Genomic DNA, 26,045 nt, shown 5'->3' on the forward strand with positions numbered 1-26,045 from the left:
TAGACAGAGTTGCATGACTCTATAATAATAATAATAAATACTAATAATATTGATACTTTATTGATCCCTGCAGGAGAACGGCACTCCTGGAGCCGGTAGGGATTCAGTGTCTTGCTCAAGGACACTTCAGCAGGGGGGATGCTCACCAACAAAGCTCATTACACCTCTCTACTGCCCATGCCCATAAGTGTGCATGCATGTACTGTACGTCTGTGTGTGTCTTATGCTACTTTGTACTGTGCACGTGTCATACCAGTCGGTTGATGCGTACGAACTCCTCCGGGCTCTTGGCCCAGGGCGGCAGCTCCACGTCAGAGACCGCGGTGCCGTCCTCCATCACCCCCAGGTTGTAGCCGTTGGCGTTGACGAACATCTCTGGGAGGTAGTAAAACTCTGGGATCAGCTCCTGCATGGGCGCAGCACAGACAGACATATAATCTTACACGCTGGTCAATTACATCACTACTACACAACAATAAACAAGCCGAATTAAAACGTTTTATAAGAGGCGATTCCATCAACATTTCTCATGATGTAATGCAGATCTGTGGCAATTAGAATTCATCTACACGAGTGTCACAGGCTTGGTTTTGGGGCAAGACGATACGCTGTTTACGTGAATGAAGCTCAGATAACAGTGAAACCGCAGAAGGCTCGGATAAATCACCAACCAGCCCTAGTAACTGGGGAGACTGCTTTGGAAAGATGTGACTAGTGAAGGCCTTTTAGAATATATCTGAACAAGCCCCAGAGAGCAGCAACATTTTACAGAAGGAGAGCTAAAGGAGGGGTAGAGAACAGAGAGGAGAGAGAGAGAGATCCCTGTATAAATCCAATTCATAATTCATTTAGAGATAGCTCTGTGTGTGTCTGTGTGTGTGTGTGTGTGTGTGTGTGTGTATGTATGTGTGTGTCTGTGTGTGTCACAACAGGCAGACAGTGGTGTTTTTTGAGTCGTACGATTACTCATGGAAATTACATCTCCGACTGCTTGTCTGCTGCCTGCTACTGTGCAACACCACTATAAAAGATGTCAAAAACCTCAGAGTGAGCACTCAGCTGTGGTTTCCACTGTTCTGATGTACTTGTTTTCTTTGTTTGAGTCTCAGCAGCAGAAAAAAAAAAAAATACTGTTTCAGCTTTTTTTCCCCATTCTACTCAACAGAGAAAGACACAGTCAGCCAAATTCTTTCCCAACTATGACAATTTTATTTGGCTGTCTCCAAATAGCATATTTTCAAATTGTGGAGATTGAGGATTGTGAACTGAAATGCAGTTATGACAGGAGATGTTACCCCTTGTGTCTAACCATTCTTCATTCTTAACAAAGCATAACTTGCCACAATGTGAATGAGCATAAACATTAAGATTGAGTTTGAGCTAAACGATGTGTAGATAAATCTATGCCATCCTCCAGACCCAAACTGTATTACTGTGGATGTCTCCCTGCTGACAAGACTCCAGGATGTAAGCACATACTGAACTATCTCAATTCTTGGCTCCCTCATGTCCATAACAAAGAGAAAGTAGGACACACAAAGTAAATTGTGCTCTTAATTGTCTACATTACAGCTTGTAATATACTGTGTTTGCCCACCAACCTAACATGTATAATACATAAAGCATGGCTTCATTCCGACACAGCAATGGGGCAATGGGGATGATTTGTGTATAAACAGAGTGCATACATATATACAAGACTAGTCTATGGTAGCATGGTAATTCTAGTTTTATTCAACTATAAAACACAGCTGGATGTCATGGTGTGTTTAGTCAAGGACCCTAGTTTTTAACATCTGGACTGAATGATCAAAATCCAACGTCAGATATACATTAGGTTTTGCTGGGATTTGAAGGTAGCCCTGTTGTCTGTGAGTAAAGCTAGTGTGACTACATGCGCTGACTGGTCCTCTAGAGAAGGACAGTAAGATACAGAGAGGTTGACAGTCTGACATCAGAGATGACCAGACCACAGTCAAACACCAAGCTGACATGCCCTAATGTGTCTGTAACAGGCTGGCAGCATGGATGACAGGATGGCAGCATGCAAATACTCCCATGGTAAAACTTGTGACTCACTGTAGCAGGTTTAAGTTTTTACGGGAATGTTCAGCAGCCTGCACATGTAAAGGTCATATGCAACATTATCTTTCAAAGATCTCCAAAATATACTCAAATATGCTCAAATATGTCTCTTTTTTCTCTGTTTTATGTCTCAGACTATCCACACAAAGTATCCACCTCTCATCAATGGGGAGAAAAGGTCTAATCAAATGAGCAAGCAAACACACTGGCTTAAAACAACAAGGCACTTCCTCAGTTCTGAAATCTCTCCACTCCACAAAACCTGACCTAAAACTAAAGGTCAACCTCTTAACGAGGCCTCCAGCTCACCCAGGTTCACTGGCTGAAGCCTGCTGTAAATTTGTCCAGTCTGAGGTGTGTGTGTATGTGTGTGTATGTGTGCACACGCAAACACATACACGCACACACCGACACACACACACACACACTCCAACAAACCTTCAGGGCTGTGCTCCCCAACACTCAAGCCGGCTCTGCATGAACCATTATGTGCAGTGGCCCCTTTGCTCTGGCCTGGTCAGAGGCCAGCCCCTCTGATCCCCAATCCTGTCCTGTCATGGGTCACTGGAGGGGCTCTGGCCCCTGGGCTCCCCCGCTACACTTCCACTGTTGCTACCTCTAACCTCTCTCTCTCTTCTCCTGCCCCCCTCTGATGCCTTTGGGCTGAGGCTGGAGGTCAGGGGATTGGGGCCCGGAGGTCATGCTAGCGTCACCCAGGCTAGAGACACACTGGATCTGGGTGTTGTAACCTATTATCATCCCTTCTTTACCAGTGGGGTATGAAAACACTGAGGCTTTTTGCCCTCTAGCAGGGACAGAGGGTTGCTATCAATGGCACCAACGCTAAAGCTAAATGGTGTACTTAGCATACTAAATTGATACATCTCGTCGCTAATTCCGCCTTTGCCTACAAGATGAATGCGTGCATCCAAGTGGATAAAGTCGATGGACTTTCATTCAAAATATGCTAAATATTCAAACTGAACATGGAAGCAGAGTGATGTGGTCCAGATTTCCCCTTTGTTTTGATCTGAAGTTGAGCTCTCACAGTTTGATCCACATTGACAGGTCTAGACTGAGAGAGCAAACGAGGGCTCTTGTTGGGCTTTCGCAATCAAGCGCTGGCTAGCTATGCGGTAACACAATCCATATGTTTTATCGGGGGGAGGCGGGTGGGGGGTGGTAAACGCAATCAAGCGTCAAAACCCCCAACACCACCACTGTTCCCCCATCCAGTGACCCGGTGCCAGGAGACCAGGCCAAAGCCAGCTTTGACATAGAATGGCTGACTGTAGCTGTAAATGTTTTAAGAGGGCAGTTTAGGGCTGCACTGGGGTTTCTAAGGCCCTCAGTATGAGTATGACCTGTGCTGTTGCAGGGCAAAGCCCAAAGCTCAGCACAGTTTGGGGGCCCAGTGGGCAGGGATTCAAGTCCAGGTTATAGCTGACTGAATCCGAGACGGACGGCTGGGACAGATCAGGATTAGTCTACCGCTTTGATCAGAAGTCCAGGAAGCTTTCATTGCAGAGGGACAATGATTGGTAGTGACTGGACATTACTCTTTTGAAATCTTTTTTTTTTTTCTGTCTGCAAAGATGCTGGATAGGGATTTACTCTTCTACAGTGCTCTGTCCTGTATCTCTTTGGCTTCGAACCTTGTTACTAGTCAACGATCTCAAAAGGAAAAGGAACTTGTTAAGTCATTCCATGGGGTGTGTGAGTGTGTGTGCACACGCTTGTCTGTGTGTGTGTGTGTGTGTGTGTGTACAGTACCTTGACATCAGAGGTGTCTCTCTGGCAGTTCCTCCAGGCCCGGGACACTGAGGAGAAGGTACGGTCAGCATGGTCGAACTTCCCTCCTTGGAAGTTAAGGAAGAACGTGGTGAAAGGCTCCTGTGGATTAAAACAAAAAAAATTGCTCAATCTGAGGTCTGATTTCTAGCATTGCACTTGGCAATATCTACTGTGAACACTGAAATAAGATCCCTTGTCTTGCAATAAAAAATACACAATGGAGGTCTTTGATGTTTGTGATCTAATAAAAGCACTATGTCGACAGAGTTCAACTGAACTCAACTCTTGTCACATACCCTTTCACAAACTGGAATCCAAAAATAACATAAAATGAAATAGCAATAATCCCAGTGAGGTAATAAAGCCCATGCACGCATGCTACTGATGCATTTCTAATCATGTTTAATCTTGTTAGGACAGATCAATAGCCGTCTCTCTAAAGCAACAACCCCCAAGTGACATGGACACAATTTGCTGCGCTACAACTACAGACTACTAGCCTAATACTGTAGACAGCCAATTAAAGCCAGCCTAAAATGACATAAGCCTCATTTGTAAAAAAAATTCAAAAATGTCTGAGTTTAACTAGCTTTTATCTCACAATGCTGCTAAAACAACAGAACAAGATTAAGTACTCTGTAAAATGTCACAAATGGAATGCACAAAAATAAGCATACACAAAAAAACTCGGCACTTGCTGCCCCGACCATTTTCAGTTATTCTCTGAGGTTACATTGGATCTCTAGGTGACACTTATAAGCAAGGGCTTTTTGGTAAAGTGGCTTTAGAGTAAGCCAGCTAATGATGTGCAGGGATCAATGAGGTCGCTCTACTGGGAGTCACTGAGACAGTGAGCTACTGGGACAATAATAGGAGAAAACTGCGTGTTGGAGGAAGTTAGTAACCTCTCTCTCCCCTGAGTGTTGTATAGAAAGACTGATGGTATCCAATATAGGTTCCAAAATAGAGCACTCCAGTGTACGATGTGCGCTGCACACGCTCTTCAAAAACAGATCAATTCACATGTGATACCTGCCATTCCTCAAAGATATTAAGATTCTGTGAACATTTATTTTTCATGACAGAAACATCTAATTGTACAACTTTTCTCAGTTTCATTATATGGCATCGACATATATAAATAACATGTAATAAGTCAGGAACAATATGTGATGCAATATTTAGTATGTAGATATTGGTATATAATTTTAATTTGAATATGAATCAACTTGTCTCTGTCGAGCCAGGGCCTAATTATAGCAATTACTAACAATATGACACTCCAAAAAACAAATAATGAATATAATAAATGATTCAATAAAATGGGTTGACAAATTAGTTGGCTACACATATTCCCATGCATATGTATATATTTTTTTCAGGATATTGCAATAAAAATGAATGAAACTGGCCTTTTTACAGCTAGTGTCGGGCTTATGGGCTGTGCTATTAATTCAAGAGGTAACAGCAACTACAGTATAAGTGCAGGTTGTCCTAATTAGTTGATCACATATTGTCATGTTCATGTATTTAATTTAATTAATTTAATTAATATTGTAATACAAATAACAATTTGCAACTTTGCAAATGAATAATGATTTTTATTTGTAAATAATGTATATGCTAATAAACACAAAAGTTTCGAGACACCTCACTAAATGCATGTTTTTCATCATCTTAAAGCCATTTTGAGGGCCGGTGTTTTTTAATGCATTGCTTACCGTCAACAAATCCTATGAAAATAACAAAATCAACAATGCGTTTGCTCTACTCCCGTTACTTTCTGACTTCCCACGTACCGTTTTTAGCCGTCAACCCGGAAGTCATTGGCTCCAATTGTAAGCTAAAAACCTTGAAATACAGCTCACAAAGACATAGTTTCAATTTTAAAAATCGCTAACTGTTACCACGAAAAGTCAGGCTGTTGTAGTTATAACCAAATCAAATTCAAATGGGAACAAATTCTTCATTACGCCGGGGACTATTTTCGGTGCTACAGAACTACTTTCCTGAGATCGCAAAGTGTTTACAGCCGGCTTATTAAGTTGTTTGAGGAAAAAGTCGGCTGGCCCGGTGCATCGTGATGATGAAATATGTTGCCCAGAGCAACGACATGGCTCTTTGACGTGTTTTTAATCGTTTTTTTAATACAATGGAGTTCTATGGCTGCTGGGACATGGCTTCATTGGGCACCGGCTACATGGACGAGACTTGTTGGCAAAACAAAATCATTGCTGATTTTGTTATTTTCATAGGATTTGTTGACGGTAAGCAATGCGTTAAAAAACACCGGCCTTATCCTTTAAATGCGTGAAATGTGTTTCCTCAACAAATATACTGTAAATAGTGAAGTTGATGCCTATGTATGAATTTCTTTCCAAAGCCTTTTGCCTTTCCATCAAGGCAAAGGGCGGCTACTAGAATCTAAAATAAAAGATAGTTCTGATTTGTTTAACACTTTTTTGGTCACTGCATGCATAATTCCATCTGTTTTGATGTCTTTACTATTATTTTAAAATGTGGAAAATAGTAAAAATAAAGAAAAATGTGGTGTGTCAAAACTTTTGACTGGTAGTGTACATTTGAACCTATATTGCACCCTCTTCAAAGCTACTGCTTGCAATTTAATCTTAAGAACTTTAAATGAATGTAACTGTTAGCTGAGGAACAAGTGGTTGAAAAATGTATACTACAATGAATGAGTGAATCAATCACAATGGAGGCCAATATTGTAGAGGATGATGACTTACGATACGCAGCAGCCACATCTGGGTGAAGCTGGAGGTGGAGTAGTGGGTGCCATAGTGGAACTTGGGAACCTGCTCATCCTCCCAGGATTCATAGCGGTCTGAGAAGAATGCCGCCCTCTTGGGGTTCAGAGCACCGATGGGCTGTAGAGAAATTTGATGTACATTTATATAAAACATACAGAATATATTTTGACATATGCTCAAAAAAAGCAAAAATAACTGTTAACTTCCAGCTGAGTGACAAAAAAAGCGAGGATAGAGATGAGAAATGAGAGAGAGACGAGTGAGAACGCAAAGGGAAAGCAGAGAGGCGATACTTCATTTATACTCAACACATTCAGGGAGCACACTTTGCAGCATAGCAGTGCAGGGCAAATGAAGCTGGTAACCTTTGTGCAATCTCAAATGAATATTAGATGATGTTTCCCTTCAGACAGAGATCAATCCTTTCCCACAGAGTGCTTTTTAGAGGCTGTGAAAAAGAGCCCCTGCAGCTGTAGTCTGTCAGAGAAAACTAATGTGTTTCAATGAAAGAGGGCCTAGTAGGAATATCAATAGCAAGGTTGTGGGTTCCTTTAATTTCTATTTTTATTAATCTGTAACTAATACACTGGTCAGCAGCCCTTTTGTAGTCCAGAAAAATGGTTAAGTTGCATTAATTTTCCATTGCTCTCCAAAAACCAATAACCCTATGGGGCTTGGCTATTATTTAAATACTCATTTATAGAAATCACTTTCAGGCTGGTTCAATTTTTATTAGTCTTCCGCTGGCTGTGCCTCATTCCCTCAAATCCTCCCCCCCGCCCTTCTTCCATCTCCCTCAGACACACACACACACACACACACACACAGCAGATCAATGGTAATGGAATGATGGCCTTTTGAGGATGAGGGTCTAGAATGGTGTGGATCAATTGGATCTCTTTCATATCATAGGGTGCCTGTCACAGAAAGACTCATCCAGGGCCAGGCTTCGATATTGATCTGTGCTGCTGCTACTGTTTTGTGTGGGTGTAATGGGGCATGCTTGTGTACGTGTGGCGCGCACGTGTGTGTGTGTGTTTGTGCATGTGTGTGTGTGCTGGGAGTGATGCATAGAGGGCTTGTGCAGAAGACGAAAGAAATCTAGAATAATAGGTTGCTTTCCCTGTATAGCGTTTGCGTATTTTTTTCAAGTATTTGTAAATGGTGCGCATGAGTGTGGCTACTTTTATCACCCAGGGTGTGCGAATTTACATGGCAAAATGCATAGTGCCTCATGCCGCCACACTGTGCAGCTCTGCGTTGACAGTGACACACTGTGGGCTTCCTCAGGGCCACTGGGGGTGGGTGAGTACACACAGTGAATTATACATCACACCCATTGGTCTGATTTATAGCCCTAATAACAGTCGGCTCATTAAAAAAAGAAAAGGGAGAGGAGGCATATAAAATAAAAAAAAAAGACTGAGAGTGCCACAATGACAGAGAGAGAGAGAATTGTGTGTGAGTGCATGTGGGGGCTGTTGGTGTGTGTGAGCCCTACATTGTTTACTGCTGTAAATTACTGTGGGGCTAGCGCTCTCAGCTTGCAGTAGCTACAACAGAGTGGCGGTGACGGCGCCGTACATCAGACCAGAGTACCCGCCAGTGCGCTGATGGAACGCCTGCCGCCGCCCCGCCACAGATTGGCCTAATATGTTGTGGCAGCGAATAGCGCTCTGATGAGCACTCAGATAAATGAACCAATCCCGTAGTTTTAATTAGACTGGAGAGTAAGCCACGGAACGAGCTCGTGCTGGGGCTTTGAAGAGGTAAACATTGGAGCTTTAATCTTGGATTAGTTTTAATCAGTTATTCATCAAGAGGGGAGATTGAGATGGTGTTACAGAGCCATTGTAAAGCTAATGTGATGTGAAATTCACAAGAAATACTTACAGTCACTACAACTAAAGCAGGGGTAATAGAGTTGAGTTGATGCTTAAAACATTTACTGAAGAGCAAAGTATATCCCTAACCAGATCAAATTACTTCGTACACTGACTATTAGTAATCAAGTTCAACTCCTAAACATCTCAAACTGCAAAACAACTGGAACACAAAACATGCATAGACCAAAGGATTCAAGTTATACTGGAGTTATACTGGAAGTTATACTGGAAAAATGTATAATACAGGTTATTGGCTATGTAATGCTGCCAAACCGTTCCCACTTCCCTGCAATATCCTCCAAAGTAAATTTGTTAGATAAGTTAACTCAATTCCCTGCCAAATTAGCTTCAGGTTGAGAGCAAAAATATTGTGAAAATGTGTACACCCGGAGAAAAACATTGCCATAAGGAGCAATAAGGATCTTTCTGAGAACTATTATATTAACATTATCCGGTGCTACTTTGCTTTTAGAACAATAATGGGTCACCAGTGATGAAGTATAATGGCGTACCGACAATTTGAGCATCACTAGGGCTTTGAGTCATAAATCAAAAGAGCCTTTTGAAAGGAGTGTTTATGTATAATGTCCTATTTAAACAGTGAAAATGGTGTGGAGGGCCTGGGGGATAAACATATGGGACGCGTATGGTGAAATCAATACACCATTAGCTGATCTGGCTGTGAGTAGTAGGTTATAGCACATAGGTACAGGGAACACCCAATAAAGCCTTGCTATTTCTGTTGCCATGCAAATACAGACTGCCTAATCTATGGAGGTTAACACCACTTTTAATTGTTTGTTGAGGCATCCATCACAATTGCTTCATTAAAAACGCCACAGCAAACAGACTCTACATGTGAAATCTGCACTCTAACATGTGGAACTGTTTGATCCAATCAACCAATTATACTTATCCTACAGTTTCTGATCTATATGTAGAAGGACAGAAGTGTACTTTTGTGGGAAAAATTGTCATAATGTGTAGAATGTGGATGAAAGGAAGGATGGAGGGAAAACCATTGCAGAGTTACAGCACTTGCAGTCTGGTCTAGTGTGTGCTTATCGTGACTACAATGTTATCTCGGGGGTCGGCGTTTGATGTCAGGTTGAGGTTAGAGTTTATGATAAGAAAGTCCCTGGGGTCAGAATGGCTCTGGCAGAAAGGGAACATAAATTCTGTGTGGCCTCTGTTGTGCCGGGGATGATGACAGTGTGTGACACACACACACGTTCATGGCAATTTGGCTTCTCAATGTCACTGGAGGCTTCTCAAATGACCTGTTTCTATCAGAGACAACCGCCGACATGACATGAGAGGTGGATAAGAGAGACATGGAGGGTGAGAAAGAGGAGGAGGAGGGAGAGCAGGGAGACACAGAGTGAGAGACAAGCGGAGGGAGGAAGAAAAAGGGGTAGAGAATGGAAAAGATATGGAGAAAAACAAAGCGTGAGGAAAATAGAGGGGCAGAGAAAACCAAAGCAAGGTGGTGAGAGATGCAGAGACAGACATGCTGCGCCAAACTAAACTGTGGGGGTCGGAAAACATTAGGACCCAAACAAAAGAAACACGCAGTGCACAAATGATTGGGAGGTGGGGGTGATTGCGGGGGGTGGAGTGGGGCGGCTGCGCGGCGCTGCTTGCCCTTTTCCAGACACTGCAGTCTGCCACGGTCCAGTGGTCATACACCGATATCACACCCGTGTCAACAACATGAATAAAACAGATGTAATAAAGATTGGCCCCGCTCCCACCCCTCTTCCTCTCTCCCCTGCTATTCCTGCTCTTCAAGGAGAATGGAGAGGAGGGGATGGCGAGCGAGGTTGTTCTCCTTCCCTTACTCTCTCCTCCTCTTCCTTTTGCTCCTCTGATTGTCTTTCTATTTCTCCTCCTTTCACCCATCTCTCTCCCTCATTCAGTTTGTCCCTGGGGCTAGGAGGCTTGACTGAGCACAGAGGCTGAGCTGTCCAAACTCCACGGCAGTGCAAAGGAGAAGAGCGGGAGGGAGGGAGGAGCGGGTAGGGGAGTGAAGGAGGTGGGGTGTGTGTGTTTATGTGTATTTGTGCCTGTGTGTGTGTGTGTGTGTGTTGGGGGGGCAACTATGGCTGTCACGATTCAGCCTACTGGGCAACATGATGCCAAATAAACAGAGAAATTACACAGCTTCATACAGAGGGGGAAAGCTACACTGGGAGGGATAAAAAGAGTGGATGGAGACAAAGAGGAGCAGATCTAAAGTGAAAGGAGGATTGGAGAAGACCTGAGGGACAAGGTGTTGACTGTTGGGGGGTTTAATGAAAGTATGACAAGGGAATTAATGAAAGTGTGAGTAGTTGGTGTGTGTGTGTGGTGTATATACTTAAAAGGTATGCTGTATTTTAATGACTGTTTGCCTAAGTGTAGTATGTGCCGTTCTGTCTCACTAGACGAGAACCTCTAAAATTCCACCTCTTCCTCAGCATGGATGGCCCCAGGACCTGAACGGATGCCCTTAGGTGGAACTCTGCAATGCGTTTCCTCCAATGTATCCCCTGTCCATTAACACATGCCTTTGTTTCCATGGCTGATTTATTCAGCCATTTTGGTTCCAGCAGCTAGACAGTCGCTCAATCATCTCACTCTAAAACTAATCCTCTGTCCTCCCACCACTGGACACCATTACGCACAATTGATGTTCAGTCCAACGCAGAGGAACTGGCAGGCTTTGGAGTGTGTTTTTGTGTTTTATGTGTGTGTGTTGTGCGTGTGAGTAAGTGTGTGTGTGTATGTGAGAGAGATACTCAGAGAGAGAGAGTTCATGTGACTGTATATGTGAATAGGTGAGTGAATGCTTGCATGTCTGTATTTATGGAGGAGGATCTTTAAAGCATTTTAAGCGTTTGGAGGTGGTGCACTGTGAGGGGTGTGTGTGTGTGTGTGTGTGTGTGTGTGTGTGTGTGTGTGTGTGTGTGTGTGTGAGTGTTCATGTATGAGGGAGCATTTTAAGATATGTTTCATTGTTTTAAGCCAAATCACTTGATGCCTGGAGCTACCAGGGAGTATTCCTTTACTTCCTAAGGTGTTAAGGGAGGTCAAACTAGAATTAATCATTTATGAACTTTGAATTATGACCAGAAAATGACAACTAAAAAATGAAAATGGAAGTCACAAAGGGAGAATGTGGAGAAAAACAGAGGCTGCAAGTGAGATGAGGGTTCATGCCCTCTTTAAGGGCTGCTGGGTCGCACTTCCCTCAACTAAAGAAATTTCTTAAGTCAACTTCTAGTCACACAGACCATTTCACTGACAAATTTGCGAAACTGATTCTCTCACAATATTGTCCCACTGCAAATATATGAAACTATGCAAACTGATCATTAGATCAGGTTTACCATTGTATGTGTGATGTCAGAAAGATACTAATAATTTTATTGAAAAAAGAAAAAAAAGAAAAAAACTAAGACTAAACACTAATCAACAAATAATTCTTACATTCTCAACATTAAACCCTAACAACCGAATAGCTGACTAATCGACTAAGGGGGAAAGCCCCTACAGCTGTGTAAAGATAGCAATCAGCCACCAGTGATTAAAGAGGTGGTTCACTAAACTATGATCAATGGCAATTACACGGCCACTAAATGGACTTAGGAGAACGACACACACACACACACATACACACAGACACACACACATGATGCTTCCCACATCGTCACTAGCCTCCCTCTCTTGGGGATAAGGAAAAAGACTAGTGAAGGAGGGGAGGGTCTTACCTTGGACAGGTCTCTGAAGTTGCTGGGCAGAGTAAGGTCCAGCTCTTCGGAGTCATAGTTGGTGATGACCCAGGGGAAGACTGGATACTGGTTGAGGTCATTAAAGGTGCGGCCTGATGGAAGGAGAGAGAAAGCGGGGAGAGAAGAAGTTTAACAGAGAAAGAGAGGGAGAAAGAGCAAAGGAGAGAATAGACTAATCATGTCGTCAAGCACTGACAACACATGATGCTCACAATGACTATTCAAGTATTGGAAACTGTAAAAAGTAACAGTGTCCAGAGGGGTGTGTGTACATTCCCTGTATTGCCCTATTTTAATGCCAGGTCTGCGCCACTGTCTGCAGTAACATCACAATATCTGTGTTGGGCAGTGTCCTCACCAGAGATGGTGTTAAGGAAGATAAGGTACTCAAAGTTGGAGATCTCGCGGCGCTGCCAGCGCTGGGTCATGTTGGAGGCCTTGAACAGCTGCTTAGGGGTGGCCAGAGAGATCCGTCTAGGGAGGAAAACACAGAGATGAGATCAGATGCCTGAGTCTTAGTATGACAGATATTAAAATACCTGTGGGCATTCAGGTGTTCTTGCCCTGGTGTGTGTTGGACAAATTCTGAGTACAGTGACAAAGTCAGTGGGGACAAGTCCACACATCACAAGAAGAAAAAAGCCTTAGGCTTTATTAAACTTTCGTCATACAAATGTCCTTATATGAAATATTTATTGAACTTAAGGTCTTGCTAATTAGGAAGAAAAATATGCAATAAATTGGGTTGAATACACATACTCGTGTGCACGTGCGCACACACATACAGGCCCCAGAGCATGATGTATGCAGTGGGACAAATACAAATGACCCCCAATCCAATTAAAACAAAGGAAAATGATGGAATTAATCACTGTCAGGGTGTGAGATTATAGTCATTAGGCCTCTCAAAAGTGAAAATACGACCTTTCCAAATACGAGTTTATCACACGACACACTAATGCGGATTTTCTTCACTGTCACCGAGCAATAATGTGTGCTAACATACTTTCTTTGTGTATTTCTGCATTTCTGAAGCACCTCTATAACACATCACAATTGTGCACATTTGAATGTGGCCATTTGATAAGGAGTAGGAAAGGTTTTGATGATCTTAAGACAGCAGGTGCTTGGTATTGGCAAGATTGTCTGGCAGTAGAAGGATTATATCAAATTTTGAGCTATATAAGATTAAATGGTTGATGAAATGTGGTTGTGAAATTATTGTAGCACTCTGGTAAAGCAATGTTATGTGTTGTGCTGGCTATATGGGTTGTGTTGGTATGAGCCATAGACTGAACTGCCCTGTACGGCTGTCCTCAGGTCAAAGAGGCAAGGTGTCCCTGGCCTGCAAACTGCCTTGAGTAATGATCCCAACACAAACATACACACATTCTCTCACCCACGCTCTCCAACATCCACACTGACTCATTACTGAATGTGCTTTCTTACTCACAGACTGATCACATGGCCTTCACTCTTAAAAGGTGCTATGTGTAGCATTTTGTGTTTCTCAAAATTGTCGTATGTCATTCCCATCTTTTTCTCCCAATCTTTCCTGTCTTTCTACTTTGAACTATCTAATTAAGGCAAAAATGCCCAAAAACTTACTCTTAAAAATATATATTGTGATAATATGGAACTGTGAACCCAGTATTGTGTAGCAAACTGAACCATTAGCTAAATGTATCATTATTTCCCAAAAATATTCCCTCAAAAGCACCAGAACACTCTTTGAGAACTACTTTAATTTCCCTCGATTTCCACTGGATCTTGGCTTGGGACCAGATATGGCAGCAACCAGGCTGGGCTTGGCTCTGGCGAGGCCCAGACAGAGTAGGAGCAACGTGGGGGAGGGCAGGGGAGGGGTTGTGCCCTGCAGGCTTACTAGCAACTATTTGCTTCACAAGGATGGGAATAAATAAATGAACCGGACTGTGTTTGTGTGAAGCCAATTATGCTGCGAGGGTGAGGAGGGAGTGGGAGGGATGGAGGGATGGGTGACCACTCTGCACAGTGTGTTTGTTTGTGCATGTGGAACAGGGAAGAGAGAGAAGATGGATAAAGAAAAAAACAGCCTTCCAATTTTAAGGTGTAAAAGTGACAACCATGTGCTATGTCCTATGGTACTTTCTCCACTTCTATTTTATTTCACTCCCTCTTTCCCCTTTGTCTTTCCATGACTTATTGTATTTCCATGACTTTCATGTGCTGGTGCAGAACAGCTAGGAATCCACAGAGAACGTTTAGCATCAACTGACAAAAATCTGAGTGCAGGCCATAAGCCATAAGCCACATAAAGTGTGACTGTGTATGTCTGTGTGTAAGTGTGTGTCTAACCTGGTCTGTGGAAGGCCAAAGTTCGTTCCCACTCCAACACGAGGAAGACAGTGGACCACCTTCTTGACTGTGGCTGCATCTGGGAGGTTGAACATGACTGCCGCTGTAGAGGAAGAGAGAACCACCTGGCTATATCACACATCTTCTTCCCTCATATAACATCAGATCAACACATTGCCGCTCAACAGATCTTGATGAGTGTCTCTAGTGTTATTCAATAAGAAACTTGACAACATTAAAGGTACAGAAGGAATTTGTATGCACATGTATATGCACCAAGGTTATAATTACAAGGTTAAATGGTTGCATATAGGTAAAAATGGGTGACATCTCACTTCTGTTGGCCATGAAGATTTCCAGCGCTGTGTTCTGCAGTAGGTAGCGTCTGGAAAAGATGGCGCGGATCTCCGTGAAAAGCCATTTTCCATGGAGACCCTCTGTATAGGCCAGAATCTGGAGGAGAGGCCAGGAAAAGAGAGAGCGAAAGGAGGAGGGATGTGGATGGAATAAGGAAAGGAAACAATGAGAAAAAATAAAATAAGGAATATAAGAAAGAAACCAGAGAAGGACAACGAAGATCAGAGGAAAGGAAAAGAGGGGAAGGGATGGGAAGAACAGGAGGGGAGAGAGAGAAGGCCACGTTAGCTCATTTTTCACACTCTGATGGCACGTCGTCCTGAACAGTACGATTAATGTCTTATATTGATCAGCCTCAATGAAAAAGAGATTCCTTCAGCGAGAGAATGAGCGCTATTCAGCCAGAGGGAGTGATGGGAAATGTTTAGTTCACTAAAAGCTAATCAGTGTTACAGAACGCGGGTAGCTACAGAGGCATATCAGGAAGTTACAATATATGATTTTTAAGAGATAGGCACAAGCAAGTCAAGAAAATAGTGTGCCTTTTTTTTTTTTAGGTATAGCAATAGTTAGACTTGAAGGAACAAGTGAAAGGATTAGTGTGAGATTAGGGGGCTAGTTTATGCTAAACAACTGATTAGACTATTTTCTGTAATTCCACAGAGGTCACTGACACATGGGCTAAACAGCATTATGTTAGCTAGCTCCAGATTTAAAAATGCTTCGATGAGTTGAGCCTAATCTGTCCCCATGGAAATTGCTGTGGCTGTCAGAGTAACTTGTTCTGATGGCTGTCATAGCGCCTGACAGACCCAGATGCCTGGCCCTGCCCCAGTGATTCATACTCCTACTAATCCAGTATTTAGCTTTGGTACTAGCCCACTTAGCGGTGCTTTGTTAACTAGGCTTTTGTTTCACCTTCTCCTTTTTGTTTCAAAGGTTTTAACTGACGGAGGGTGGTTAGGGATGTGGTAGGAAGGGAAAAAGGTCACTTTAGGTTGTCACAGCACGGTTCAGAGGCTGTGGTATTAATCAAAAATATTCAAATGTGAGCTAGCAAGCTAGGCCTCGTGTTAGCTTCAAGGAGCTCATTAAAGGAAGGGGACAGCAGAGGGGACCAGCTGAGGCCTTTAGCAGAGGACAGCCTCTCTCTCTCTTTCTCTCTGAGGAATTAGACCTGCCTGCATCGCAGACTCACTTCAAAGTCTCTGGAGTTCAATTAAATGTGGATTAGCGGCTTGGAGAAGCTGGCTGGGGCTGCGTCCGCCAGCCTCCTACCTTCCTTAACAGGGGCCCGAGACGACGGCACCAGCCTACCATCAGCCTGTAGCCATAGCAACCCTGTCACAAAAATGGTGCTGCTATCGCAAGAGCAAAATACATAAAAACACTTTCTATCCAGGCAAATGTATTACAAAAGGCAAACTGATGTCTTTGCATGAGGTGCAACAGCGTAAACAAAAATGTTAATTTAATCATAATTTATCAGTTTTCTTTTCTGATCATTCACTCACATTCTATACTAAAGTAGGCAAAAAGACTAACAAAAAGGTTGATGCAAGCAACTCTATCTTAGTGGTAAAAAATAGATAAGTAAAAATTACATCATGCACACATCAAGACAACAATCCATAGGCCCAACACAGCTAAAAAGGGAAGGCAGGGAAAAGGGCCATTTCTTAATGTAAGTGTTTCTAAAAAAAATAGGCTTGCCACAGTAAGTCAGACATCATAACAATGCATGCATTTCTTAATTCTCAAATTGACTGAATGGGCTCTAAAACAGAGATAAACAGTATCTGAATTCAGAATCAGTTTTAAATCTCTAAAATGTTTGATCACATACATATTGTGAGTAAAAGATAAAGTAGATCTGCGTTTTGAGTTATGGTCAGACCTTAAATTTGTAAAAAGATGATTTTCATCTTGAAGTCAAACTTTAAATTTATGAACCTTTAGCCATATTTGATATACTCAGATCAGGGCTTGAATTCAGCATTAATTTTTACAATTAAATAATTTTACATTTTCCCCATCTAGTGGATTGATAATTGGAAGACTGTATTTTTAACTGTACAATTTCAATTTTATCATGGCATTAAAAAAGGGAAATGGAAAAGCTGTGCTTGCCTCCTGTCTATTCGAGCCTGTTTTCCAGTTGTGATGAGTGAGTTCTGATGACAAACAGGCTGGGACAGGCGATCAGTCTGATTCCTCTACTCCCACTGAAGACAGGGTGGCTATCAGGTTAACATGTCAGCAACCTGCCTAAATCCTACTGCCTGCCATCCCCTGACCCTGAACTTTTAATACAATTTCATTTCAAGTGCAGCTACTTCCTAGTATCTGATCAAAAATGAAATTCCCATTTTCAGGTGTATGATGAGTGGATGCTGTGAGAGTAACCTTTCACCTCCAAAAGGTAGTGGTTGACTCATTTCATCCCCAGGAGTATACTCTGAGACCTCACAGCGGATGTCAAGAAGTTGCCCAGGGCCAAATTGATGAAGCGGCATTCTCCGATTCCATTGATAAATACGACAGTAGCGGCGGCAGCCAGATATCATATTTTCCCTGGACCGATGCATCTCGCGGAACGCCCTCCTGTAAATAGCTCCCTGCGTTCCCGAGATCATTGTCGCTATTGCCGGCGCCCTTTCCCTTGCAGATGAAAAAGCTGAGTGGGTGACAAGGAGCATGATAAACTATCCATGTTGTAATGCTCTGGCTGCTCTGGCCACGTCTGGACAAATTACAGTGGTGTAGAGGTTATTGTCCGAGCTGGAGTTATGGCTGCGCCGGCTTCCTCTGTGATAGATAGTAATGATGGAGCTGGATCAGTCAGGCTCACTAGTATATGAAGAGATGGGAATGAGATGGAGGTAGTACAAAAAAAAAGAATATTCAGAGAAAGCAAAGAAGCTAGGTGATAAGTTAAAAACTGGCAAAACCAAGATCGAGCAGGTGTTACGGACCATTTACATTTTACAAGGAAACAAGGTTGTTCGGTTTAAAAATGGTAAAAACCAAAATGAAATGATATAGCGGCTGAGAGGATGGAAGGTTCCACAAGGGTAGCTTCAAAGGAATCAGGAGCTTATATGCCAACTTGATTGGTTGAGTATAAAGCAAGGTTTTATTGATGCTCATTTCAAGTGGAACGATATCCATTGATTCAGGTCTGGTACGTCCCAAGATCAATTTCAAAGTGTCACGCGAGAGGACACAGCCAAACAGAAAACAAAGGAACTAGTCTTGATTGCAATGGTTTCTCTCTCTCTCTCCCTCTCCCTCCCTCCTCTTTCAACCTGTTTGTGTGCCGGGCTGCTGCTCATTTCTGAAGCACTGTCGTTTGTCTCTGTCAGATGCCCAAAAGACTGGAGAATGAAGAGGGACACATGAAGAGGGACCGGGTGACTGTGGCTACGGTGTGTAGACATACACACACACACACACACACACACACACAAAAACCTCCACCACTGAATCTGCAGACAGTCCTTGCCAATGGACCCTCTCCATCACCCTTGCCATTCCACACACCCCAACCCAGCCTCCTTCACCAACCACAGCCTCTTTAGAAACATGGGTAGTGTCAAGTGGAGGAACGTTGTTGGATATAGTGACATGAATGAAATTTAATTGAAACTGCACTAAATGAAGGGGGGCAACAGACCGACTATCAGTAGTGTGGTTCAAGATAGATGAGGCTCTCAACTGCCTTCGCTGTCGGGCCGGCTAGGCGTGTGTGTGTTTTTGGGCTGATAAGGCCCTCGAGTTGAAGAGGAGAGGAAACACTGCCCATTACTAATAAAATCCCTGTTGCACAAGAAAACATGAAAAAAGTCACATTACAACACCAGTAGTGGTTTTTGTATATGAAATGTTTAAAGCGGTACACAATTGGATTGAGGTGTAAGAGTAAGTGCTATATGCATATTTTGCCATTTGGTTAAATGTGCTGTGCATCTTTGAAGGAAAATGAGGTGATTGAAGTTCAATTTGTTGCCTGTTATTAAGCATTTCCGCATGAGCGCCTCGGTTAAAGGATAATGGATGAGGGATTTATTATTACCTTTTGGTCAAATGAAGTGGTGTGGGAGATAAGGTGATGAAATTAATGAGCGGGAGGAAGAGAGGTGATCCATCAACATCAAAACAGAGACGAGGGACATGCGGTATTGGGAGAACTTGATAGAATTCATAGCTGAAAAAAAAACCTGTGGACTTATCAGCGTGTAGAATTGCTTTTTGCTTTGCATTTCCCAAAAGCCACCCCTCCCCCCCCTCCCCCCAACTACTCCACACACACACACACACACACACACACACACACACACACACACACACACACACACAGCCCTCTGGCTGTAAACGCCTTATCAAATGACTTTTATATGCATACATGAGACTGATGTTGCAGACACCCAAGACTTTTGTAATAAAACCAGCCCTCCCAAATGCTTATTAGAACACCACTTAAAGGACAAATACACAGTAACCCACCACATATACCAAGCTACATCACAGCCGTATTTTCTGCTACTCTTCCTCACTTCACTGACCATAGAATCAAACCATCCATGATAACCAGAGTTTCACTGGTCTGAGACGCCAACCCCGCAACACTCTCAGCTTTTACTGTAGCAGCAAAGGAAAATGAAAGCATAGGCTAACACAAGCTGACATTTAAGGGCTTTTTGATACTCTCATCTGGCGCATCTACACATAGACTTCAGCTTATAACTGTTACAATCCTGTTCCCCTCAGCTCTGCCCTCCCTGTTCCTTACCCATATCCTTCCTCGCTCCCTCCCCCCTCAACCCCCATCCTCTGTTCCACGCTGGTAAACCAGGCCTTGTCAGCCCCCATCAGTAAATGAGTTCATCGGACTAACGAGCAGGCAAAGGGCCCGGACACACTAACGAGGGTCTGTTGGTTGCCTGTGCCTCTGGACCAATCAGGACCGTTGTCATCATTGACATAAAGCCTCCCGGAGCCCTCTGGAGCCAATTAAGACAGATTTTGTTTTTGAGATTGAGTGATACCCAGAAGAAAAAAAAGATAGAGGGAGAAGAAGGGGAAAGTGAGACTACTGTAGGTGTTGTAAAGAGAGGAAGAAAGATGTGTTGACATGTTTTTAAGTGTAACGATGCCTTGAGAGAGCGATGTACTCCATTAGAGAGACAAACTACAGAGAATCAAGGGTGGAAGGTGGTGGGTAGGAGTTGGGTGGGTGGGCTGGGGGTAAAGTGGGTACTTCAAAACAATGTTCCCTCAACATAAGAACTTGGAATCATAAGACCTTCAGACAGTGCAATCACATGACCCTACTTTCACACTCCAGCAGCCTCTAGCCTGTGTGACTCCATAAAAGTATGCATTATCCAACTAGCCATGTCACTATCGCTGTCTAGCCATGTTCTCTGTGATTACCAATCTGCAGCCAGGTCGCCACACCCTACAGAATTAGGAAACTGAATTAAGAGAGCACTACAACAAATAATATAATTGGTAGCTGAATTTATAAGGAGTCAAACTATATAAGGGTTTGTGCATAAGAAAGATCATAGACAATTCTTACAGAATATAGACTACATATATTGACAACAATGAATTTCTGTCAACCAATGATTGATAGGCACAGTTGTTCTACCGTCATGTAACTAATTCAAGACGTAATCACTGGTCACACATAGAGGTCTATTTGCCTCGAGGGAAGTAAAACAAACTACAAGGTCAAAAAAAATAAACACAGCTAAGAAGCCGCTGGAGTGTGAGAGAATTAAAGCAAAATAAACAGGCCCAGCTTGCACTGAGTGTAAAGTTATGAGGCCTAAAGGCTCAAAGCATTCAGGCCAAACGTTACCAAGTTAGAGTTTGCACTCTCTAAAGAAAGTCCCCTTTGAAAGGATCTTTTGGGGCACTTAGTCTGAATTTAGCCTAATAAGGATTAAACCCTTTCTGGCCCTCTTCACTGTTTGCTAACAGGTTAGCCTTTTCTCTTCTCCCTTTCTTGGGTGCTTAGCCTTTTTGAAGTGGGAACAAAAAAAAAAAAAGTCTTCTGTGGATTTAGGGAAATGCTGCAGTGGTCTCAGGGTTAATTGGTAGAGAAGTGAAGCCTTTAGCGCATTAACTCATTAAACATTTAGCCTTTGTGCAAAGGCTGTGAGGACAAAAGCCTCAGGAGGGACGTGGCGGATAATAAGATACCAAAGTGGCAGGGGTAAACGCTAATGGTGGCAGCAGTAGGAATACACATGAACAAGGGCTTCATAACTGAAAATACCATAAGTCATCGACTCAGTAAATAGGTCAATGTGACATTTCTCTGAGTCTTTCCAACAAGGAAGTAAAGTGTTATTTCTTTGGGTAATTACTCAGAGATAGCGATCAGGGATGCCAGAGGGCATAAAACAGCCCCTCCTCTTTCAAACTCTATTCAAGGCCAGCAGTTTCTTTTTCCCCACCTCACAGTTTAGACTTAGGCGTTTTAACCTTGGGGGCCGCAAAGGGCAGAGTTGGTGGCTCAGGGGTGATGAGGAATAAAGAAGGGATAAGGCTGCATAAGTGAAGGGAAGAGGAGCGTGAAATGCTGCAGACATGCACAAATTGAGGAGATTCTCTCTTTGCTCTCTCTACCTGCTACCTTTGCATTACCATGCTACAATATTCTATCTACATACTTGATATAGTCCCAAAATTGACACTCTGATACTAACTTGGTTTTGTACAGTGCACTAAAGAAAAGTCACTGTATAGTTTCACATAGTGCACCTGGAACAGAATTGGTTGGAATTAACTTTATACTACTCTTGATTTGGACTGCAATAATAGACAAAGACATATCTTCAATAAAAAAGATTAACATTACATTAGGTATTTTTTTTAGTGTATACAAAATGCATACAATGTCACTCTTGTACCAGCAGCTTGATGTGAGACTGCTGTGGCATTGCTGGGCACCTGTTCAGATGGGAGTGAAAGAACTCAAATACATTCCTTGATTTGTCAAGCTCAACAGTAAACACTTGCACATCAGGAAAGGAGAAGAAAAAGGTGTATGCTTTTCAGCAATGTTGAGAAAATCAGGGAGACAGCCCTGAGCCAGCACTGAAGCTCTGGAGTTGTTAAAGACTCAATGGCATTGTCCCCCTCATTTCCCTATAAGCTGCCATGGCAAACATCAGACAGGTTAAGATCGCTGACCGGCTCCTATCGCATTCTCCCCGCTTTCCCTCAATCTCGCGTTTTGCTATTTTGTGATGGATGGGCCATTTTTAGGGTTGCTGCCGAGCTTCGGTGAAGTAAATTCTTCTCTAATCCGGCTATTGTCGCCAGCTTAAGTGGGTGTGGGGTGAAAAGTAGACCCCTCTTGGGGAATTTGCGGTTGGTTGTCTGAAGGAGGGATAGGGGGAAAGAGGATGGAGAGAATAGCTCTTCAATGAAAGGAAGCCTGTGGGGAATATTTGAGAATCTGAAGGTGACTCAATTGGAGCTATAGGTTATCAGTGACAAGCATTTTAAGAGTTATCACTATAACAGGGTAGATACCCTCCATACTCTGGAGGCAGATAAGTTATGGTGTAATTAAAATGAGTGAGACAAGAGTCACTTGGAAGTGCTTAGATGTCTATCTCTGCTTGTAGAGTTGAGTTTCCTCTTTTAACAGAACCAACCAACCATGGAATACAGTTACTGGAATTTGAATATGTAACGTAATTTAACTTGGACCCAGCATTCCATTTTACAATATTGATTAAATATGACTGTGATTACCGGTGTGAAACAAATTTTACTCAAGCCATTAAACAGAATATGTAAATGACTAGATGTGCTACAAAAGGGGGATATGCATTATGTTTTTGTTGAGATGGTAAGGAAAAAAAAGATGAACAGACAGTGGATAGGGAGGTCACTGCAACCATATATAATTAATCTTCTGATTTCAGTCTACAGTATGACAGCTACTCTGTTTATTGTTATTGTATTCATATTGCATTTGTTTTTACTATCTTTCCACTACAGGGTAGGAGTAAAGCTCCTCTTGTCCCCTATAAAGGAGCCTTGGATGAGTAAGTAATCTGCAGTCTGTCCCTATGGATGTGCCATTTCAACCAGACTGGATGGGTCATTAACTATAATGGCAGTGGAGGCACGAGAAGTCAGCAATGTAACATTCTGCTTTCAGCCACATAAGATATCCTTACAGCGAGTGCACAACAAAGCTATCATCTTACCTCATAAAAATGAATACAGCTCCTCAAAATCCGTCTTGATTTGTTTTAGGTAATTAACGACTATAATGACTGTTATGTCCTAGTCATTTTGCCTTTGGATTTGTGAGGTGTTCTGAGATTAGAAATATAAGTCATGGGAAGCTCAAAAACAGAGACATTTATTCACTTTCTACCTCATATGGACCTAGTTTTATCATCGGAAATGGAGCACAGCGCTGTCTGACAAAACATGACCAAATTTACAATTCCAATTTCCAATCTGCGGGGCCCTGGACATCGATCTTTCAATCGGAGCCCGGTGTCTCCCTGACCTCAGCTGAATAACAAAGCCTTGTGTGAACAGCAGGTACACAGGTGCTGATTGTAATATCAGTAGCCTACCAGGCAGACTGGCATCCATAAACAGGCCTATCCATCAGGCTGGTGTGTTGTCTTTGACACATGTGTCAGGGGCAGCCGAAGGGAATAAATGATGGAGAGAGGGGATCAATCAAAGGAAGGGAGGGGAGGCACCTGCCCCCTGACTGTGGTCCAGTCAAATCCAAAGATGGAGCATGATGGAGGGGCTAGGCTCAGGTGCAGAGAGGGGGTGGTGGCTCTTTGTCTGGAGGTGCTTGGTTAAGTGCGAGCCAGGTCTGGTCCACAGTGGGTTGTGGTTGTGTTAAGGTCCAAAGTCAGGTCACCAGTGGGGGGATGAGAGTGGTCAAGCATGTTTATTTGTGAAAAGAGGAGGGGTAGTTGTTTGAGTGTGGCTGTGGTCGTAGTGTTTGTGTGTGTATACCCGTGTGCACAACCATTTAGTGTGTGTGTGTGTGTGTGTGTGTGTGTTTGTGTGTGTATCTTGGTCCAAACAGACAGAATGAGAAAAGAGCGATGGGAAGGGAGACATTAGTCATCATTAGCTGGGGGGATGACACTGTGTCTAATGGTTCCTTATGTGATCACCAAGTGGCAATCATCTTCCCCTGACCTGTCCTGCCTGGTTACCACTCGCTGCAAGTCAGAGGTTCATCAGCTTGCTTTGCACAAACATCTCAACCATTTACATCTCCTCATCAGCAAATCAAAAATTACTCACATATCTCCTACTCTTATTAGGATTGCAAATTCAGGATCAACTCCAGGACACAAATACCAAACATTTTCATTGGGATAGTGATTTGATCAGACAGATAAACAAATGATATGAACAATAACAGAGAAAGCTTCTTGAGCATTGGTCATATAAAGGCCTTGATCTCACAGACAGACTAGGGTCAAAATTCAGCAATGGCAATAAGATGACTGACGGAAAAATGACGACCTCAGATATGGGCCATAAACATCAGGAGCCAGTATCTCAGGTTCTACATAACTTTAAAACCCATCATTAACAAGTCTTCCTCCAGCTCTCTTGAACTCTTCACATGAGGCCAAGGGATGGCTGACCTCATCCCTAAAGAATGAGTTCATCATCGTTGATATAACCTCACTCAAACAACTGGAGTGAGCTTTGAAAGAATGTATCGCAACCATTGATGTGGGTTGAGACTGATAAGGGAGAGAAAATGGAGGTGGAACATGTCTGTGAGCCAGAGGAACAGAGAGACAGAGAGAGACAGAGAGAGACAGAGAGAGAGAGAGAGAGAGAGAGAGAGAGAGAGAGAGAGAGAGAGAGAGAGAGAGAGAGAGAGAGAGAGAGAGAGAGAGAGAGAGAGAGAGAGAGAGAAAGGATAGTCGACAAGGTAGCTCTTTACGGCTCTGCTGGGGAGCAGAAATACACTTCAGGAAGCTTAAAACATTTATTTGGCCTTATCTCTCCTAATTGGCTCAAATCATTCCTAATTGTTTGCACGTGTCTTTATGTTGAGCAGCTCTCAAAGCGCGGACAGTGACTTGACACAAGCAGCGAGGCAAAACGAGGGAGCTGTATGATAATAATTGGGTTTCCTGATGAGCGGATGAGCCAAAGTGTGCCACAAGGGAACGGCGGGTGAGATTAAACTGAGAGGAGACCCTGAATGTTGAGGACGAAGAGAGAGCTGGGGGAAGAAGAAGGTGGGGAAAGCGGAGAGGCGCACATGACGGCTGTGATGATAATGAGTCTGTCTCTGGTAAGGAAACGTTTAATGCCTTCCAGGTGCTATAATTACTTGGAAAGCAGGGAGGGGCAGACACTGAGAACAAGAGTGAAAGAAAGAGAGGAAAGAGAGAAAGAAGGTCATCCAAACCCATCACTCTGCCAGTCCTTGTCGCGGTGTGCCTGAGCGATTTATTGACCATCCTAGGATGCACTCTGTCAGAGCAGACGGAGAGAGTGGAGGGAATGGATGGAGGAATGGCATGAAGGAAAGATGGAGGGAGGGAACGAGGGAGGGGAGGAGGCCAATATGAATGAGTGCGAGTGAAGGGATCTGTTTCCCTGGGCTCATTGATAATGACATACCTGCTTGGGCTGTCCGTTAGTCCTATAGCACACACTACTTAGGCTCTAACTGGAAAATCAATAGGGTCCTCTCTCAGAGGCCCCTTGCTGCCATGGCTCTTTCTGATTGGCAGCTGCAGCCGAAGGTCGTCCCTGGCGACCATGAGAGGTTGGCGGAGCAAACGGGAGGGGAGGGGTGCAGTCCCAGTAGTTTGACACTTTGGGGACAGCTTAACGATATGGAACTGGTCGCGACATAACACCAGGGTGGTTTTCTTTGACTGAGTGCCCATCTATTCAGCCACTCCAGCAAACCCTGGGTAGCTGTCACCACCCCACCAATTAGAGTTACCAATGGTCTTCTCAATAGGGGTTTCATCAGTGCATAGTCCAAG

General features: G+C 43.2%; 1 protein-coding gene across 5 annotated transcripts in view; it reads right to left on the reverse strand.

Moving 5' to 3' along the window:
• lrba (LPS-responsive vesicle trafficking, beach and anchor containing) overlaps window positions 1-26,045 on the reverse strand; it is a 193,755-nt gene that overhangs the window by 38,404 nt on the left and 129,306 nt on the right. For all 5 annotated transcript variants that reach the window (XM_078289964.1, XM_071923412.2, XM_071923411.2 and 2 more), the window contains 7 exons: window positions 14,985-15,102; window positions 14,650-14,752; window positions 12,671-12,786; window positions 12,292-12,404; window positions 6,630-6,770; window positions 3,859-3,978; window positions 254-406 (listed from right to left, as the gene is read on the reverse strand). In XM_078289964.1, coding sequence (XP_078146090.1) covers window positions 254-406; window positions 3,859-3,978; window positions 6,630-6,770; window positions 12,292-12,404; window positions 12,671-12,786; window positions 14,650-14,752; window positions 14,985-15,102 — 864 coding nt within the window. The remainder of the gene's footprint in view (window positions 1-253; window positions 407-3,858; window positions 3,979-6,629; window positions 6,771-12,291; window positions 12,405-12,670; window positions 12,787-14,649; window positions 14,753-14,984; window positions 15,103-26,045) is intronic.

This window comes from Centroberyx gerrardi, chromosome 3 (genome assembly GCF_048128805.1).
Source record: "Centroberyx gerrardi isolate f3 chromosome 3, fCenGer3.hap1.cur.20231027, whole genome shotgun sequence".
Lineage (NCBI taxonomy): Eukaryota > Metazoa > Chordata > Actinopteri > Beryciformes > Berycidae > Centroberyx > Centroberyx gerrardi.